Source organism: Leptidea sinapis, chromosome 36 (genome assembly GCF_905404315.1).
Source record: "Leptidea sinapis chromosome 36, ilLepSina1.1, whole genome shotgun sequence".
Lineage (NCBI taxonomy): Eukaryota > Metazoa > Arthropoda > Insecta > Lepidoptera > Pieridae > Leptidea > Leptidea sinapis.
In genome coordinates, this window is record NC_066300.1 from 1,157,558 (window position 1) to 1,179,576 (window position 22,019).

A 22,019-nucleotide genomic window follows, 5' to 3' on the forward strand; every position below is an offset into this window, starting at 1 on the left:
TTTAGAAAATGGTGGCAGACGGCAGTTCTCACGGACGTCGGGTCGTCAGGATCTTTGGTAACAATTACTAAATAAATAATAAATATTGTCAAATCGGAGAAACGCGAAAGTAATCATAATTAACCGGAGTGTTTCCTATTCGCGACCTTGCCGAGACTTTTACATAAGCGACAATAATCGTCTAATTGTAGAATTGGGTTATTTTAATATTTTATGCAAACAATAATTAATCGGTACAAATTGGTATTTTAGTTATATTCTGTATCCGGCTTAACAATAGAGTTTTTATTTAGAGATTAGTATTAATCTTCATTTGCCTTGGGTGTAAATTTCAGAAAGATGAATTTTTTTCTTATGGAACAGAAGACAAACAAGCAACACTACGGGTCACCTGATGGTAAGTGATCACCGCAACCGATACTCTTTTGTATTACCAGAGGACTCAAAGGAACGTTGCCGACCTTATAAAGCCTCGAATGAATGTATAATCTAATATAATTTATACGTCTGGATAGAGTTTTTTGCTGATAGACAATCGATGACAACAGGCCAGGTTTATTACGTTAGTGTGCGTAACAAGCTACGTCTTAGCGATTTGTATGACACTTTATTATGGGCTTTAAAAATTTGATATAAAAATTAGGAAAAGGGTCGACTCTAAAGGCCATCCCTGCAACTCCATAACTAATTCCATAACTAAACGATTCTAATTGTACTTATGACGATTTAATAATAAAAATATAATTTGTGTTATTTTGAGATCGTAGAACTCAAAGAGAATAAATCGATTTTCACGCAGTTATCAGTCGATCGGCAAAGCGGTTTGAATATAAACTATTCCAAAAAAAAAAAACATTTAGATTTTTTTTTCATAGTTATTTTGAGATTTCTCTAAGTCTACAGGTCCAAATTGTATTAAAATCTCTGTATTGTCACATTAGACATATGTACATTAGACATATGTACATTAGACATATGCTATTGTCAAGCCTTTTCGAATGGCAATACACACACACACTCACACACGTACTCAACCATACAGACACCATCTTAAAAAACGTCAGGAATGCTTGTTAGGAACTTAAAACGTCAATATTTGCTTAAAACTCGATTTCTGAAAAACTGGCTACAATCAATAATTTCCCCACTTGTGAAAATATTCAATTTTCTCAGCGGGATGTTAAAAATTACAAAAAAACCTAATTCAATATGTAAACCATACCACCTTTAAATGTTCATCATTTTATGAATCACGGTCTACTTAGCTTCTGCCCGTGACTTCGTTTGCGTTTATATCACGCTCCTCGGTAGCTTAATAATTACTATTATTATTATTAATTCAAAATAATTTATCCATTGCTTACGTCATTACGTACACGCCATCACGTACTTAATGGGTCTAAAATACAAATGTATTCTTTATTTCTCACAAAAAGTATAAATTATAAATATAAAGCTATGATTCCTTAAACAAACTTAAACCCCTCTTTCACACCCTCATTCAAGGAAGGAATTCAGTATAGAAATTATGCTCAAAAGTTCTCAAAATATTTCAACACCAAATTTCACCAAAATGGATATAGTCTAGTCTAGTAGTATCAAGTCTCATTACGCCCTGTTGGTGAAGACTTTTAAGAAACGACTAAGAATATAATAGCGTATAAACGACGTGCCAGCCCGAAAATAATGTTAAGCTAATTCCAGGCGTCTGTCTGTTTACGACTTGTTAATCAAAATTGGTTTCAGTAACAGTATATCCGCTTATCTTTTCTTTCTTGCTGTATCTTGTCTATTCAATAGTATATTGTAAGTCTATGCTTTTAATCTAAAAGAGTCAAGATGTCACATTTAGCAATTTTTTTTTATCTTATGAAATATAGAATTACATGTTATTAATATACAACTGGCAAACAACCACAGATGTTTGTCCGGTATGTTAGTAAAGTACTATTATTGTCTACAAATAAAACTAACATATAAATACATAAATATATATAAGTATTTTAAGGTAAAAATGTATTTGTATGTACGGTCGCTGTCCGTGCTGCGAAACATGGTGCCCACTGAGAAAATCAGTGATAGACGGTGCTCAGACGGCTCGACGTATACTGAGTGGGCCTACGATTGGATAGCAACATTAAAGTGATTGCACTGCAAGGCGAAGAGTAAGCAGAAAACACGCAAACATGGTGTTTTTAGACAAGTTTTGTGTTGAAAGAATAGCATTTCGAGCTATGAACACTACTTAGTCCTGTTACACATATCTTAAGTCTTATTTGTAGGTTGCTAATGCTTGCTGTTGGTTATAGTTAACACTGCCACGCCTTTTTGAACTACCACTTTTCTTTGAAGTTAAACAAGTTTTTTGGCATGGCGTGACGCATTTTTTTGGTACTTCTCTCAGAAAAGTTATTCTTATAGCTTGTAACTTTTTGTGTAGGTTCATTTATTAGTAGTGAATAACGAGGATTGTAAGCATATAAACTGTTTTCCACGCAAGAATTTTGAAAATATTCGCTTTGTTACATAGATGGCGGGCCGGCAGCCGTGAACTCATATCGCGCAAGGCTGGCATTTAGTGTCGCCTTAATGTTATTGTTTTCATGTTACACATTATGTTGAAATTACTTATTTTGTTAAAGGTTCCTTTGTTTAATGATATAAATTTCGACCTAAAATGTCCTGCAGTGTAATTATGTTGCTAATAAAGGTTATTATAATTATTATAATTAACAATGTACGATAATAATTTTAAAGTTACAACAGGTATATAATAACAGACCATCGGTTTTAGGTATATATACCCAGGAACGTCATGTTGTGTACAGTGATAACATGAATTTACATTTATAATGACGTTTAATAGAGCTGTGATGAGTAGAAAGCCAGACGTTGTAATCCGAGATGGGTACGCCCACTGAACTCTAAATAACCCTTGTTCATGTAATTATCAGATAATATATTACAGAGTGATGAAAATAACAGAGGAGTGGTTCGGTCATTCAGAGATCATAAATAAAAGTATACTTAGGTCATACTACAGGTTTCTGGTTACTCATCTATAACTAAACTAATTATGAAGAGGAAACATTTGTGTTTTTGTATGTATGTTTGTAATGTTTTCACACAAAAACCACTGGACCAATTTCAAAAATTCTTTCACCATTATAAAGCTGCATCTTCACTGAATGATATAGTGTATATTACATTTGACCTAATAAAAATTCAAGAAAATAACCCAAGGTGTGAAAAAATTTGGCATATAAAATGTGTCATGCGCTGCGGAAAGTATTGATGATAGAACAAAAAAATGTTCTACAGTATAATAGAACGTATCAATATCTACAAAAAAGTCACTGATACCATATGTCCAACTACTGTAGTTATGCCACTACAGTTTACATATTAAAACTTGATATAAGTATCGACAATAATCTGTAAGACTATCCACTACCACGAGGATCGGTATTTAAGTGAGTGAAACCGCGGTGCATTGCTAGTTATATATAAAACACAAAGACGGCGTTGGAAATTTTATTCCTCTGCAACCACAATAGGTTACGTAAGTAAGCCTGGATATATCGATGGAAAGGTTACATAAGCATAACATAACAGTTTATGTTTTTAGGTGTTCGGGGTCAAAAGCTATTCAGGATCAAACATTTCCCATAGAGTTATAGTAAAAATGAGGTTTGTTTACTTAAACGTCCTATCAATGGCTATTTTGTTTACATTGTAAGTCAGCAATTTTTCTAAGTATTAACAACTAGTATTGCATATACTTAACCAGGCATTCATACACGAGCAGGAAACACGCGAAGGACGAGCGAGTCGCCACTAATAATAAAAAAATGGCTGTTGTAGAGACTGAAAAGAAAACTTAGCATTAATATTTAAAATTTCATAATGTTTAAAAAAAATTAAATTATTAATTTTAAATTATTTTCAATACTAAATTAATCAAACAAAAACACTATTTAAACAATGCACAGTATATATACACATTGAACTTTTCACTAAATCCAATCAATTTCATTTATAAGATATACACAGCACCAATGTTGCACAATACGTCAGCTGTATAGCTACAGATATACTGCTTTATGCATTTCGGTGACGCGAACTCACTAGATTTCATGCATCCAAAAAGTGTCCAACTGTATATTTATTTTTTAAATTACTTATTAATCGCGTGCGCCATACATGAGCATGTCGGTGACGCGAACCCATAAGATTTTCCCCTTCCAAAAAGTGCCCAACGCAGCTAAAGAAGTTTGACTTAAATGGTGCCACAGAGGTTTATGATATATGTACACAATACAATTAAATTACTCATTGAATTTCAAATTCTATCACCAATTTGACAATATTTGCCTCAGACCTGAGAAGAATGGCCGTAAGAAACAAAGCGAGCTTTTTTTAAAATAGAATCGCACTTCAATCAAATTTCAAAAATCAGTATTGATAACATATTGTATTTTTTTATTGTGTATTATATTACCAGCCTCGAAATACGTTGTGGAGATATTGACCCTGAAATGTTTTTGATATGACGAGCGAAAAATTTTCAACTTACTTTGCAGTATATGTTATCTATTACTGCACAAAAAATGCAAGAGTAATAAACATAATTACCTTAACCAGTCGTTATGTATGATATGTAACGCAGAAATGACTTTTTACATAATCTTCTAAGATTAGAAGAAAGTCATACAAAGTTAAATTGAATCTATAAATATTTATATACATACTCTGCAATTAGACATAATCATTCTTTAGAATTTAATAAGCCCGGAAACTATAAAAGTACACATAAAATTGACAAAAATTTTTCTTCTTAACACTTTGAACCGTATCTCAGCATTAAGCACTTCAAATTAAGTAATTTGTAGATGTGGCGTTCAGGTAGATGTTCTTGGACGTCACGGGTTATCCTGCCTAAAATCGGAAGGCCGTATCAGTCGTCATGCCAGTATTAATGAAGTCATCCGCAGGTCATTTGCCGCTTTTAATATACCAGCTGTTTTAGAGCCAAATGGTAACCCGCCGCGATGGCAAGCGTCCTGATGGAATGACGCTGGTGGTTTGGGCACGGGGAAGGGCGCTGGTGTGGGACGCTACTTGCGTCGACACTCTGGCTTCTTCTCATGTCCAAGTTACGTCCGTTGGTGCTGGGGCTGCTGCTTCGACTGCCGAAGACAGCAAGCGTCGCAAATATGTTGGTCTCAGTGAGTCATACATCTTTGTGCCGTTTGGTGTCGAAACACTTGGCCCGTGGGGCCCAGAGGCGTGGAGAATGTTTAAAATACTATCTTCGCGCCTCAATAAGGCTACCGGAAACCCAAGCGCTGGCAGCTATTTCGGTCAACGGATCAGCCTTGCTATCCAACGCGGTAATGCTGCCAGTATTCTTTGTACGCTTCCACGTAATGATAGTTTTAATTTTATGTAGTCGTAGTATTGTAAATATAGTTATAAGATTTGTTTTGTTTGAATAATAAATATAATGCAATAATCAAATTAAGCTGAGTATGATATCGGCAGAGTCAGAAACGCGACAAAGCTGTTATTCCATTTACCCACGTTATCTGGAATAAAAGAGATCCTACTACTCCACGGCTGAATATCTAAGTGATTCCACAGCCTGGGACTAGATAATGATTATTTTATAGCAATAGCAATGACAATACAATATTGTATATTTTATTAAAAAGAGCGCAAAAAAAGAATGCTGGGAGAGTTTCTTGCGCTGCTTCTTCTCTCTCAGAGTGCCAATTGTTTCCGAGGCGGTAGTAGTATCTAGTTTATTAGAAATGACATCAAAAAGAATTCTAAAGGAATCGATTTTGAGAAAATAAATGCCTTTTACCGGAGGCTGGAAAAGAGTTCAATGAATTTTTGGTGGAAGCACGTGTATTTGTAAAGAAATTTTCAAAAATTATAACAACTAAGAAACCTGACGTTACATAATATCTGTTGTCTTTAGTAATATATATTCATGTGTGGCTAGCCCCTCAACTAGTTTTTCTATTTAATTTATTAATTAATTATAATTTATATGGAGAAAATTATCTTACGCATGAGTTTAGTTTTTGTTTACTGTGCTTTTATTAATTCTAGTCAACAGAAATATGGAATTATTGGGCTCATTAAGTACCTACACTTTACTGCCTTTTTGCCTGTATTTTTTTTTATGACTATAAGGGACGAGACGAGCAGGACGATCAGCTGGTGGTATTTGATACTCTTTGCCCATTACAATGCACAGCCGCTCAGGATTCTTGAAAAACAATTTGTTATGTTTTTAAAGTGATAACGCTCACTTCTGGGATTAATTACACAATATATTTTCAGTTTTATTTGTGTAATTAATCCCAGAAGCGAGGGTTATCACTTTAAAAACATAACAAATTGGTTAGATTTGTTAGAGCGACATCTCAAGTAAATTTCCTAATATGCAAAATATATTGGGGTTGAGCAAGTTATCAACTGTAAAGTAGATCTTGTAGATGAAACCACAACCTGAGAGTTGAACAAAGCATACAAGATTTTATAAAGGATACGTCCCTCGAACGGTTGGCTCAGTTAGAAAGAGCACTCGCACGGAAGGCGCGAAGAAAAAAAGAAGTACCGCATCGTTCATAAAATTTTGAGTGGCACTACAATTGCGCTCGTCACCACGAGACATAAAATGTTAAGTCTCATTCACCCAGTAATATCACTATGGCGCTCTTCAGACCGAAACACAATATGGCTTACACATTACTGCTTCACGGGAGCAATAGGTGCAGTTGTGGTTCCCATGATCTAGCCGGCATCCTGTGTAAAGGAATCTTCTTAATCAACAGTAACGCGGTACAGCTAAATTGATACCCATATAAGATCAATCTTCTGATTTTTACCCTCTGTATGGGTATAATAGACACTCAAAAGCAAAATGGCTGTTTTCGAGTAATTCATAAAACCAAGAAATAAAGGATCGCGAAGAGGAACAGATTGACACAACATAGCTTCCGACTAAGCAAGGAGTGGAATTAGGGACCTTTCGCTTGTCAAAAAGCAGACGAAAGGGATAAGGGTCTTAGAACAGGAAAACGGAAAGTGGCAGGTTTTGTGGTGATATCGGCGGAGTAATAAAGAGAACTTGCTAAAGAACTCGGCCACTAAAAATAATGGAATAGGCTTTATAGTCCAATTATTAGATGCACCTACAAAAAATGAAAGGATAAAATATTTAAATAAGCATCCAGTTTCTATTTAAGCTGTTAGATAGATGTAATCATTATACGCTCGGTTAACCACAAATTGCAGAACCATTTTTACTTTTTCTTGCTCTCTTCGTTGAAGAAAAATATGCTTAGTCCCTTCTCAAATACGATTCATTTGGTAAGGTCATTAAAGACTTTTTTATTATCAATATCTATTATAATTTATTCAGAATTTTGCTAGTCATCAACGAGATAATTCATCTTCCATTTTTTAAATGTGAGTATACTAACTGCCTTATTCATAATAAAACGCTTTTCGAAGGTATAAAGCTATATTAGTTAAAACGTGTTTTAAGCCTATCGAACGTTCGATAAAATTCCTTATTCATATTCGTTAGCTAAATCTTCCATAACTAATACGTCTCTATAGTACGTAATGTTGCCATTTCGTACAAAAAAACATGATTTTAACTAATTTAATGAGGAACTGTCCATGGAAACAGACATCTTTTCAATGTCAATGGTTTGTCAGTTGTCAAAATAATTTCAAACATTGTTTTTTTTTGCGTTTGAGTGCTTAAAATTGGGTTTATAGAAGGGTCCTCGCTATTATAAGTCACGTCAGCTTTATCGAAGAGATAATGAGCGTTTTAGCTATTATGAATACCACTTTTTAACAAGCGTATATTAGCGATATTTTAAATCTCCGCTAAGTCATTATGAATAAGACAGTAAATGTCTGCAAGACGCAATGAATTAAAAACGATTGATAATCACAAGATAATTAAGATAACTTTTTATTGTCAAACTAAGATATTGCACTTAATTAAGACTTATCACATGTAAACAAACATCAACTGTATTCAGATTGAAATGAAATGGATTTTTTATGGTATAAATAATGGATCGATCGGATTGTCTGATGATAAGCTACATAACGTCAAATATAGTTGCATCATGTAGTGTTAAGGTGCATCATGTAATGTTATGCTATTATGCATTATTCGGAAACGGAGAGCCTATTGTACTATATTTACCAAAAATTAAAGACACACACATTCACATTTCATTTTGAATTTATAATTATATTTAATTATTATTGAGACCTTAATTACGAGGAATCACTGAACCCGAAAATACAGATTTCACTAGTTTCGTGTCAGGTGTCCAACCTTCTTCATATAACTGCAAAACTATGTAAATAATACAGTTAGTCATAGTTAATAATAAGTCATTTAGTAAGTCTGCGTCTTGTATTGTTAAGATGATTTTACTAATGTTAAGATGCATCATCTAATGTTAAGCGAATCCGTCTACCAATTAAGTGAAAATATTATTTCATATTAATATGATTATTGGACAATATGACTCAGAAGTCGTAACACATCACAAAACTACCGAGATTATAGTGTACTGAGATACTAACCTGCTCATTATACTTAGGCTGAGATCTCTAGAACGTACATAGACTTTGTTCAGACTTTACTCACGAGTGTGATAAAACGTGGACCTTACTTTTGCTGAGGGCTGTTTTAGCTTAAGCTTAGCTTAATTTCAGCTGTGAAATGACTATAAAAACACAATCAAGGAATATGCTAAGCTTACACTCAGCTAAGTTTTACGTAAGTAAAGTCTGAGCAGAGTCTAAGAACGCTCTAAAGATCTAATAACTACAGCGGCACCCAAACCCAGTCATACAAAAAAGCATAAATATTTTATTGCTGCTATTAAAGTTATTTTTATAATGTCATTAATTAGTGATTATTATGTTTTAACACAATAAGTGGGGATGATTATATCACATTTATTCATAAAATATACAAACCTTAACTGTGTTATTAATAAACGCAGTGTTAAATTACTCCAAGTTAAAAGTTACTTGTCTGATGTCTCTGTCATGTAATTCTGTAGTTACAAAGGTAAGGTAAAGACAAAAAGAATTAAGCTTGGAGTAACTTTACACTACGTTTTTAATAAGACAGTATCAGTATAATTCCGCACGTCTAATATAAGAGTGACCGTGATTCTGATTTTTTTTACCGATCAAAGCGATGTAATCGTGTTTCTATTTCTTACATAGTTTACCAACGCCGTGGCCGCTAACGAAATTGTTGACATCGAAATACTTTTTGTGATAAGATGTCGAAAGGTAAGCGTAACTTACTTAATTCTAATAGTATTATGATAATGACAATTATTTATTATTTCATTTTCCACTAAGTTGTCGCTCTTATGCTTAAGGAAAAATTCACTGTTGACATATCGCTTCAAATGAAAATATATTGCGAGAGAAGTTTTGTGATTTTAATAAATGATTTCTTATTCTTGTAGCGGTTCTTCAGTCATGAAGATTAGCCATCAGCTACTTTAGGCTGCATGGCAACTAGGTTTTACACGCGCGATACGTTCGTAACTTTTTTTTTAATTGTGCGTGAGTCGCTGAAAGGAGGATGGCGAGAATGGACCCACATAATTAAAAAAATAAGGAAGCATCGTACAACTTTATATTAATTATAAACTTTACTTTATACGATGTTTATACAAAAAATATTGAGGCGCTAAGATAAAAGAGTCAAAAGAAAGAAATTATTATAATTTATTAAAAAATAAGGCATCTTGCACTAACGGAACGTTTTGCGCAATTGACAGCTACGTTTTTTTGACATGGCAGTCATTTTTTATATGGATGTTCCGACACCATCAAACTATCTATACCAACTCAAAACAGTAATTCAGTAGTAATTCACAATAAGATTATTATCTTTTTTAATGCTGAAATCAGTAGGTATCTAAGTATCTTTAAAAGATTCGATACCTGCTTCTAAAAATAATGAATTGTGAATCCTCAATAATAACTAGATGCTGGCCAACCTTCCACATACCTATATATTATAATATCTTTTAGCAGACAGTAATTAGGCATAGGCATCAGGTACGAATTATTGATTGAACAATAGATATTGAATAATAATTTTAGGTTATATTTTACTTTTAGGTATATCTTTTTCTCCCACTTTTTTAGACCTTCTTACGATTTGTTTTTTTCTTACTTTTGTTACATTCTACAATTATTAATAAGTTTCCATGATGAACGCCACTTCTTTCAGTGGGTCCCAAAATACATGCATTCTCGCCATCCTCCTTTGAAACCACACTTAGCCCATTTTTTTCGACGTGTGTTCACAGCTATCCAATGCCAATTAACCAGAAAATTTATAGAAAAGTTTGAATTTGTTAGATGTCTTATTTTAAGTATTAATTACGCACGTACTATTGCAAAATTTAACGCTTGGCTGAGACAAAGTTCCTTCAAATTGAAGATAAAAAATTGTCACTGAATGACTGACTAGCTGTTGGAAAAACCTCTTATCTTATACAATTATCGATTTTATTAATTCTGTTTCAAGACTTGTCAATGGAAAAATGCTGCATGCCATGCTGCTACTTCTAAGTTACGTTTAGCAATATCAATTTTTTCAACAGTAGAATTCAATGGAATATTATAAGGACTTAAGAATTTGTATATATATGTTTAAAATTCTAATTTAGTATAATAGCTAACCAGTGGAAAGCTTCTTTTACCCGTGGAATGATTCTTTCCACAGGATCGTTGATAGATAGGTACCACAGCAGTGCAATGTATGAACATTGACTGATAAAAGGTCCTCAAAAAATATCCGAGTCGCGGTATATATCTCTACGAAAGGTATAACATTAATTTATGCAGATTACATTAAAAAATCATTCAAATTGACATCTTATTTTATTAGTAAGTTCTAACATACGTCATGCTCTAGACGGACGTGAACACGAGGCAATAACATTAAGTTTTAGCGATTGTTTTTAAATGTTATCATTAATCAGCAAAATGATTAAAAACTTCAAGTTATTTACACAATTTTGTTAATTGAAAGGGGCTATTTTTTTTTCCTGTACGTCAATGCCTGTCAAGCAGCAATATACAAGTATTATTTTGTTTTCTCTTTTATATCCGATGACGCGTTTTCCATATAATGAAATACTTTTATTAGAAAAAATATGTAATTTAAATGGAGAACGGCCTGTGATAAATTTATGTAAGGATTGATAATTAGTCGTCGCATTTTCATAATTTTGCTTATCCAACATTAGCTCTGCAATATTTACTATCTATTATAACTTATATGTTTCGTATATTTTCGAAATATAACATTGTCTTACAGGATAGACTCCTTGATACTTTTACCATTTTTTGCACCGCTATAATCATGTTGCAGTTTATATATATATATGATTAAAATTAGTAAAAAGTAGTTAGTTTGGCTCCGAGCATAAATTATAATAAATAAATATGTGTTTGCTTAGGTATTGTACTAACTATTTCATTATCTGTGACTATGCCTAGCTTAGGCTTGATACAAATACAAATTTTGTTTTTATCACAAGCTTATAAATATATAATTAGATCTTATGTCTGTGTTCGATTGACCCCAACAACTTTTGTGTTTATACAATGGTAACTTTATAGTTTGATTATAATAGAAGCTATTATGTATATTTGTAAGCGCTATAAGGTTAGATTGCAAAATACTCTAAGAGTCGTGTTGCCAGCGCCGTGCGCTGTGTGCACAACTACTGAGATGTAGTACATTCAACCACAGAAGTTAAATATACCCATTTAAAATTAATTTATAAGATCCTAGACCTTATTTTTTTATAAAATTAAGTAACGAGAATAGCAGGACGTTCAGCTGATTGTAATTGATACGCCCTGCCCATTACAATGCAGTGCCGCTCAAGATAATTGAAAAATCCAAAAATTCTGAGTGGCACTACAACTGCGCTCGTCACCTTGGAACATAGGATGTTAAGTCTCATTTGCCCAGTAATTTAACTAGCTACGGCGCCATATAGACCGAATCACAGTAATGCTTACACATTACTGCATTTGTTCAAAAGAATTTCATTCTGCATCAATAATTACGTGCATATGTGGTGACGAAAAATAAAATATTAGGAGCTAAACATAATTTAAGTGATTTAGAATGGATCATGTGGTGTCACACAGTACCCTTAAAACTACTTCCATTCAAATCGAAGGTAAGCTAATGCAATTTTTCAGATTGCAAAGAAAGCTCAAGACTAAAGCTCATTTAGTTCATTGCTCGAAATTAGAGAAAATAATTAAACTAAGAAAATAATAGTTGCCATATTAAAGGTTCCACGTAAGCTATAATTAACTACAGGGAAAATCATGATTAATAGCGAGATACTTGGTAAAAATCAGTTTATAAAAGTTATTTACACTATTGAGTTTGGAAAATCCATTCTTTTCAACATTTTTGATTTTTTTTTGAAAAATGAGGGTATGAAAATATTAAATTGTCAAACGTGAGACGCTTTTAGATTCCAACTTAAAAATAACGATAGTAAAATCCAACAATGAAAAAAAAAATTTGTATATTTCGTGCTTTTTTTTAATAATATTGAAATGTAATAATACTTTAATATAAAATATATATAAGTCCAGTTCTATGTGTCATATATACTATTATATTTTGTTTCAATAGTAATTTGCACGATTATAATATGAAGGTAGTTTATGGAAAAGTTTATTTATCTTGATTAAAATATTTCTTCGATATATTTATCGTACGTTTAATCGAACTTTCATTAAAATTAAAACAGTGTTTATATTCATTAAAGTCAAAAGTATACTTAAGTTCAATAAATATTTATAACTATTTTGTACACAAGTGTACAATTTAAGCGAGCGTAGTGAACGGATCGTTAACATTCAAGTTTCGTTCTTTGTGTCGATGTAATTCCATTATTTGTAGTGATGTTCCCGTGTTATCGATATTTATAAAATAGGGTTAAATAAGTTAAATCCCTGATGCTAAGCAATCACCTTTAAAAGACAACCTTCAAAGGCGGGGTTGAATGCGCAAGTAATGCATAGTTTATTTGCCTGCAATTTAACTAGTCATAATTCCTTATGTATTCCTCCTGTTCGTATCTAGGAGAAGTGTTGTACTTCTACTAGATACTAGATCTAGATACTATATTCAACGTATCGATCTACAGGTGCGAGCAGCAATATATATTTATAACAGTCATTTCTAAGCATCAGGTAGTGCAGCATTATGTTTCAGCAGCCGCTGTCGTTTCCTATATACATACTGCTAAAAGAAAAAGAGTCCGCCCAAAAAACAGATAGGCTAACGGAATAATAAAAAAAAGCAGGAAAATAATGGAGAGTTAAAGCACAGAACAGGGATGGGACGTGGAGTACGCTGGAGTAGGTCTATACCCAGCGTGGGGCTCCAATTACATAACTTTTTATACGCGTAGTCTCAAGATAATGTGTATTTGAAGATGATTGGAAACGATAAATCGCTATTATTATTACCATTATTTATATACATACTACAAAAGCCAAGTTGAGATACAAATTATATCTAAATATTTTATTATTTCTATACCACTTAAGGAATTTTATAATTTAACATTGTACACTAGTTCCATAACTAATCTAAAACTATCTATTATTGGTAAAATATTTTCTGTTGATGTCGTCCAACAAGTTATTCCAATAAGTTCAGAACAACAACTTACAACAACATTAGATAAACAAATATTGAAAAAACTTAGGTGTCACATCACTAGAAGTACTGCATAGAGTCACGAGCACAGTCCTACTTCTTACAACTACATAATAAAATAAAATGCACTTTAGTATAATTACGATACACTTCCAGTGTCATACTATTATGTATATTAAATATGGATTGTTATTGCTTTATATAGTGAAATCTGAAAGGAAATAAAAACTTATATTTTGATTATACAGTTTGATATAATATTGACACAGGGAACTTTCTTGTAAAAGTATTTAATAAGTTTATATAATATATTAAAGAAAATTTACTTAATATAAATAATAAACATAATTTAAATAGTAGTCGGCAGGTGAGGCGTCGTAAGAAGCTGACAACCTGACCTCTTTGAATTGCTAAACCTATTTTGTGACCTGACAAAATATACTATTTTATTAACAAACTATCTGGTGACCGGTGCGATTCGCTTTACCTAAACATATCATTACAAATGTTTATATAAAAATTAAAAATCCTTTTTACTGATTACAAAATATTTAGAAGTTCAATGATTACCTACAATAATATTTTCGTTGTTCCCTGGTCTTGCTTTGAATAATGTCACAGCAGAACTGTAAAACCACAGTAGGTAGAACTTTGCGTCAAAAATTTACCTCGAAATCGGTACGTTAAAGTTGGTGAGAGTGAACAATTCCATTGCAAAGTGGTGAGAGTGAACGATTCTATTGCAAAGTGGTGAGAGTGAACGATTCTATTGCGCCACGGACGTTTTTTCAGGTAAAAAAATCCGTGACTGTTGGTATTTATTTCAAAAGATCAAAAGTCAAATAATTTTTATTCAAATAGGCTTAAACTGAGCTCTTTTGAATCGTTATTATAAATGATTAATGTAAATTATTGAATCTACCATATGTTCGGAAAATGAAAAGCTCTTAATCACAACACACAAAAATCAAAGTGCTTTAAATCAATGAGTATTTAACAATAGCTGTAATATACACAGCAAATTACTGAAAGGTGCTGCATCCAATATATATATCATTTATGTTCATAGTTAAAAAGCGTTTTAACTAACTAATATTTCATAAAAAGTGTTAAAAAATAAAGTGTATAAATATAAATTATCGTATATTTAGATGCATAAACCTTTAGAGCTTGAATTCATTGTTTGTGTAAGGATAGTTCGTGAATATGATGGTCGTGATTACTGTCATAATTAGTAATTGCATTTTTAACTATAACAGTTCTGTGACACCACAAGCAGCATTTGTTACTATGTCAAATATTAACCTTATGTTTAAGTTCTTATTAATATGCTCATTGAAATACAGTTTTTATTGAAATAATTCTCAACGATGTTATTGAATTAAAGATTAATGTTTCACTGTTGTATTATATTAATATTTAATTCATTTATTATTGCAACTTTTAACTATTAGAACAACGACCCAAATTGCTATATGTCTGTTTGCGTCACTATAATATATAACTGGTTAGGATTTATAAAAAGAAACTTGTTTTGTATGTCAATCTGCTTTTTATCGCAGTGCACGGAATCAACATAGCCTTTGGTATTGGTACATCGTGACTCTAACATTAAAGACGATGTTTTTATTAAGTTCTGTAACAAAAAAAAGTGGTAACTTAATCTTAGTTGAAGGGTTATAACATGAATTTTATGGATATTAATATGTTAATGTAAGGAAAGGTTATTTTTTAATAAAATCTTTTATTAATTATAAAATATATTTTATTCTTTGTTACAATTCTTGAATATGTACATTGTAAGTATAATTATTTAGTCCTATAAATGCAACAATTTTTAAAATTTTAAAAACTATGTATGTGCATAGAGTAATTTATACCTCAGTGTTATTTTTATTTCGAATCCGTCGTTCCAATCCATACAGAAACCAGTTTACGTTTTCGTATTGGGGAGCGCGCAGGAGCTGCTACTTTGTATACACTATATATTATGAATATATATCGTGTAACGGTCCTGAATCTGATAGTCTCGTGTAACACTAAAATCTCACTTTAAGCTGGAGTAGATAGCCCGCTCGGCGAATGGTCCGAACGATCGTATTAAAGCTTCGCTTTAAAACCTACTATATACTACTTGTCTACGAGAAGTCAGGAATTTATAATTGAGAATCAAAACACACCGTAATTGAAACTGCTAATAACAAGGTAATGAATTAATTTCGTATTAACTTATAACAGTAGGTATTGGAAGGCGAATCTTCATATGACTTACTTCACCACGGTCTCGTTCGTGTGAATGAAAGGTCAGGGTTTTGTGGCGACTCACAGAGTGCTCGAACCACAACAATCCTGCCACAGTTAATTAATTATTCTTAAATTGTTTAAATGTGGACTTGGAAACTTTTACATGGTTACCTACCACGGTAATAATTAAGGAAAATCAAGTCGACACGTCATATATATATTAAAGCATAAACGAGTTTACTACAAGTGGCATGAAAGTTAGTAATTGTTACGAGAGACAGTACCACTACGATGTGAAGAAATGTACAATATTATAAAAGTAATAACAACATTTGAAACACGTCTGTGGTAGAATAAAGTTATTTATTTGTTTTATCTTTGTCACGACATTTTAGAAACTGCATGTGTTCATCACTATGGAGTGTAAATGAAATAAAAATGCAATTTGAGAGTTCAGAAGAGGTGCGCTTAGTGCAGAGCCATACTCAGCACAATTTAACGAAGCGGCGTCAAATGTGGGTGTGGGTTACATTAATAGGTGACAACAAAATATGAATCTATAGCTCCCATCCCAAAAAACCCAGCAATTGAGCGTATGGTTCTTTAAGATGATGAGAGAGTCGGTGGATCGCCAGCAAAGTGACTCAAAGCGGATGATTGCTTCATTTTTTGATTAAACTGGACACAAGACTCCTGTTGCTTTGCCGGAGAATCATCGTACCGTGAATAGATATTGTTACTATTTGTTTGTCGGCAGCTACTGCTACAACTTAGACAGCTACTACTACTACTTCATAAAACAAACAGTATTCGCTGTACCGTCTTGCACCACGATAATGCCAGTTTTCACACGGCTAGACAGACAAAAAATTTTTGAAACTGCCAAACATCCTGCAAACAATCTTTACTTGGCTTTTAGTGGCTTTTTTAAACTCAAAAATTAAGGACTAGAGACAAGCAAGAGGATCACGTAATGGCCCTAGTGCTAGGCCCCAGTGATACGTCCTAGCAATTACAATCCAGGGCTGCTCAAGATTATTGAAAAACTTAAAGTTTATTTAATATTTTATATCATAAGTGATCACCGCGTCCAACGCCCATACTTAGTTGAAACACCACAGGTGACCACAGGAACTACGAGTACCTCCGGCTTAATGGCTTTTTGTAGAATAAGACTTTATGTGAAAAGTTCAACTAAAGTTGTTGTTCATCGTGTTAAATTGTTATTTTTTGGTTTATACAAAATTAATACGCAATGTCAGTAATTGATACAGAAAATCTTAAATAAAAGTTAAATATAATTCAGATCAAATATAATAAGTTTTGTTGTTAAATGTTAACTATAATAAGATCGTGAGCATCATTACTGTTAGGGTTAATTACTATTAAACACCTAAATGACTGCTATATCATAGCCCTATTTCATAGCCACAATCTTCCCGAAAGTAACCTGATCATACTTCCTATTTCTATGTACAGTTCTATTGTATAGTACCTACAAGTAGTAAATAAAATAAAGGGTCAGTGGATTACAAAAACAAGTATTCTAACAGCATATACGAAAAATTCAGCATTGAATCCCGTTACTTTCAGAAGATACATCATTTTTGCGCGATTATTTTACTTCTGCACTTACTCTGCCTTGTCCTTTTATAATATTTACTGTTAATGTGACATTGACATTTATTAATATTAATGCAAGTGTTTTTTTATTATTTCAGAAATGTAGCAAAGACAAGTGACAGCCGCAAGATGTTAGCATACCAGTGACCAACAACGATGCTCTAACGATGGAATCACCAGTCAGAATATGCTTAGGTAATTGTTATATCTAAGTTTATACGAGTATTATAAATCCAATAATATTACTCTTTTAAAGATAAGGGACTGTGATGTCTGTCTCTATTTGGGAAATATAACAAACCGATATAACATTTCAATGTAAACTAAAACAATATTTTATGTTTTCAGGTGTATCAGTAGTTATTCTACTACTTTTAAGCAGCGCTCTAGTCAATAGTTACACACTCACAAATGAAACGATAACGCATCAAAATGAGACTCAAACAAACATTGGAGTGAATGTGACCACTCAGGATAAATTAAAAATACCAGACGTAACTCTCAACGAACTACAACAAAAACATACTTCCGAAGAAAATACAGAGAAAAATGCAAAATACAAGGATCGAGGAAGAGTGAAGTTTAACCCAAGTAAATCAACTACTGAAAGTGCCTTGCGACGTATTAAATCAACAACAAAAGCAAGCTTAGTAATAGTCACACCGACCCCAGAAGCTAAAAAGCCAATTGAGATTATAGATAGTATGCGTAATTTCAAGAAAAGTAAACTACCAACTTCTACTACTACTACTACTACTACTACCACTACAGTTGAATCAGATAAAGAAGAATTAGATAGTGAAGAAGAAGACAGTGAGCAAGAAAACGATGACGATAACACTTTTGATAAGTATACATTTATGGACAATTTTTTCACAAACTTTGATACTGATCATGGTTTTGGTATTAACAGTAACATGAGACAAGCCAGCGTAAAAAATCAGGACTTTAGTACTCCACAGTTTGATAGTTTTTCTAGCTATTTTCCTAAAGAAACATATAAATCTGATAATAATCACTTTAAAAATGATAACTTCTTTAATTTTGATAGAGAATTAACGACACCAAAAAATGATTTCTTTGATAAGAAGTATGAAGAAATATCATCAAGTATTTTAAAAAGGTTGGACACAATTAAAGGTAAAACTACACCAATTAATAATAATACTCATAACGTTGTTAAGGAAAATATCGGTTATGAAAAAGTTAGTAATGAGAGTCCACATAACAGGTCAACAGTTATAATAAAGAATACTAAAGAAATAAGATTGCTAGACAATGATGAAGCTGGGAGTGGAACAGATAATAAGGCACTTTCAGATGTTCACGGAACGAGCATATATTACGAAATGTCAGTCTTATCAACTGAAACTTACAATATAACACATACTAATGATGATGATTGCGACAATGATACCATACAACCGGAGGTAACACCTAGAACGCCTCTAATAGAAGAACTAGCATCAGTTATTCCTTCTCAGAACCCAATTATAGAGACCCCGACACAATATTCCATACTTATTCGAGAAAACGAGGTCGTATCTACCGTTGCTCCTTTCATCACATCTAGTAGCATACCTATTGATTCAAAATCTTTAAGTTCACCACAAACCTCAACGCAAAATATGATACTGTCTACAGAAAGCACTAAAATTCAGAACAGAAATCGAAATTATTCTAAACGTTTAAACCTTACTGGAACAAAGGAAATTACTGATAATTCTGCAGTGTCAAATAAACAGGCAACGCCAAATCAAATTAATAGATCACAAACGCGTAGATTCCACAACACAACACCGAAAGCGAAGCCGGTATGGATGGCTCCTAGACGTAACGTTACAAGGACATCAATGCGCATACCTACGACCATCTACTCTGAATATTTTGACATAAAAAATAAATTCTTTACTACACAAGAACCCGGTTCTGCTGTGAGAGTTCTATCAACGCAGTCATCGGATATAGATCCTATTTTACAAAGTGATGTAAGTGGAACAAAAATAGTAGTAAAACCTTCATCAATTGCTGATAATACTATTCCGTCTTTGCGTAAAAGGGGATCTACCAGGTTCTCAACATCCAGTTCGACTACCACAACCACATCAACATCATCAACGATGTCTTCAGCTACTACCTTATCTAATGGTGGTATAAAAGACTTGGAAATTCCACCAACCTTAACTGCCTGGGCATTAGCCAGTCTGCGAAGTCCTCCTTCCCTAGCAAGTCCTATAAATATCACCCAAAAATCTATTGATGAAAACGAGTTACAAAATGTTGGAGAGATTTCAGGTTAGATTTAAAATTTTATTACTACGTATACTCGTATTATCCATTTGTGCCGTTTACAAAACTAATATTTTATACTTTAGTATAAAACATACATTTATGTAAAGTTAAAATCACTGAGTTGCTACATCATCCATCACTTTACTGTAAAATCTTGACATTATAATAGGGACATTATAAAACAATAGTATGTAAAGTTACACCTTTTGGAATTGCATTTATGATTTATATAGAATTCGAAGGAACTGCAATTTTATAAAATTGTTTTGAATAAATAACCAATTTTTTATAAAATAGGAGTCCATAATTAACTATGAATGTTTTGAGAGACCTGTTTCATACATATTAAGAGTACATTGAATTAACAATCGTCATCACAAATCCTTCACCTTACAAACCATTACGATAACAGGTTTTATCATCTTTCTTTATAACCAAAGATTTAAATGTTTAATCAGATATTGTTTGTATTATCTTTCAGATAAGACAGAAACAATCACAAGTTCAACTAGTTCCACCCCTATCATAACTATGAATCAAGAGTTTCTTGCGAAAAATGTTACTGATATTGAGCAAAATCAGCTTCTTTTGAAACCGCTAGCCACATTGACATCTGAGGCAGATTTTGTGAACGAAAAAACATCAGAAACTATACCAGCTGAAAGTAATATATCTCCTCAAAATAGTACGGAAATAATAAATAAGGATAACGAAGGATCAGAAATAAAAACGTCAAAGGTTGAAACTCAAACTAAAGAGTCACCGTGGATTTCTGCATCAGAAAATCTTGAGCTTTCACCCACGCAAGACACCAAAGTAGTTTATCCAAGGGAAACAATCCAAGCATTTGATACGAAAAAATCAACTGGTTTTGAATCTATCACAAAATTACCATCTGATATGACCACACCATCTGACACTGAATCTTCTGAAGATAAAAATGAAATGGTAACAACAAAACCAACACCTCTTGATAATTATGAAATCACTACCATAAGATTTCCTTACGTTCCTACTGAGGATATTACTGATAATACGGAAACAGACTCCTGGCATTACGCAGGACCTACTCGAACAAAACCTACCACTGTTGACAATAACCCTATTACAACATATCGGCCTAAGTATTTTGCAGCAGATACCACAAGCGAAGAGAGTAGTATAACTCCCGTTGACACAACACTTAAATTAGAACTTTCAACACCTTATACTGAAATCACAACAGTCAAAGATGATAAAACCATTGACACGCTTGAAAAAACTACAACAGTTGAATCAACAGTTACTGAAACCGACACAACTGTAAAAGTAACTACTCCTTTAACTTCAACTGAAGACAGTAAATCAACAGAATTAGAAACAACAACAATCATTGTTTCCATTGCTACGGAAATTAATACAGAGATTGGAAAAGATGCCACAGAGGTTCCAACAACAACTAATGTAATAACTAACACAAATCATTCAGAAGAAAACAGTGAGAGCAATGAAGTAATCACGCAGGAAGCAAAGTCTACAACCGAAGAGGCGAAAACAACTACTCAACAAACTAAACAGGAAACTACAACGATTATTCCAATGACTACAACTGAAAGGTTCGAAATAACCACTATCGTAAATGAATCTGAAACTAAAGGGGCTGTAGTTTCGACAACTGAATTGCCAAGAACTACACGTATTGATATTTATGAAGAAACTACCACAGAAGCAGTTACTGTAACTACTTACGCAGAGGAAGTAACAACTGAAGCTTCGTCCCGGGTTAGGTACGAGGCTGGTTCCGGAGCCACGATAGCAGTCGCCGTCAGCGCCATTGGAATAGCCGCTCTCATCCTTCTTATAGTACTACTGGTAAGTATTTAATTAATATCTTTACGCTAGCTGACCCAACAGACGTTGTTCTGTTCAAAATATGGTGGTGTGCGCTCTATCTCTTACTGCCAAAGGTATTTAAAATAACCCTGGGGCTAAGGTTACATTAGGAAAGTTAATAATAAAGGTAGTCGTTAAATTTTTAATTTTTTTTATGTTTCTACGCAATATTATTTTTTTTAATGTAAGAATCTTC

General features: G+C 32.9%; 1 protein-coding gene across 9 annotated transcripts in view; it reads left to right on the forward strand.

Annotated features, from left to right (window-relative positions):
• Positions 1-22,019, forward strand: part of LOC126975491 (serine-rich adhesin for platelets-like) — a 130,725-nt gene that overhangs the window by 66,252 nt on the left and 42,454 nt on the right. For all 9 annotated transcript variants that reach the window (XM_050823411.1, XM_050823410.1, XM_050823408.1 and 6 more), the window contains 3 exons: positions 17,758-17,854; positions 18,008-19,954; positions 20,433-21,802. In XM_050823411.1, coding sequence (XP_050679368.1) covers positions 17,827-17,854; positions 18,008-19,954; positions 20,433-21,802 — 3,345 coding nt within the window. In that variant the 5' untranslated portion in view covers positions 17,758-17,826. The remainder of the gene's footprint in view (positions 1-17,757; positions 17,855-18,007; positions 19,955-20,432; positions 21,803-22,019) is intronic.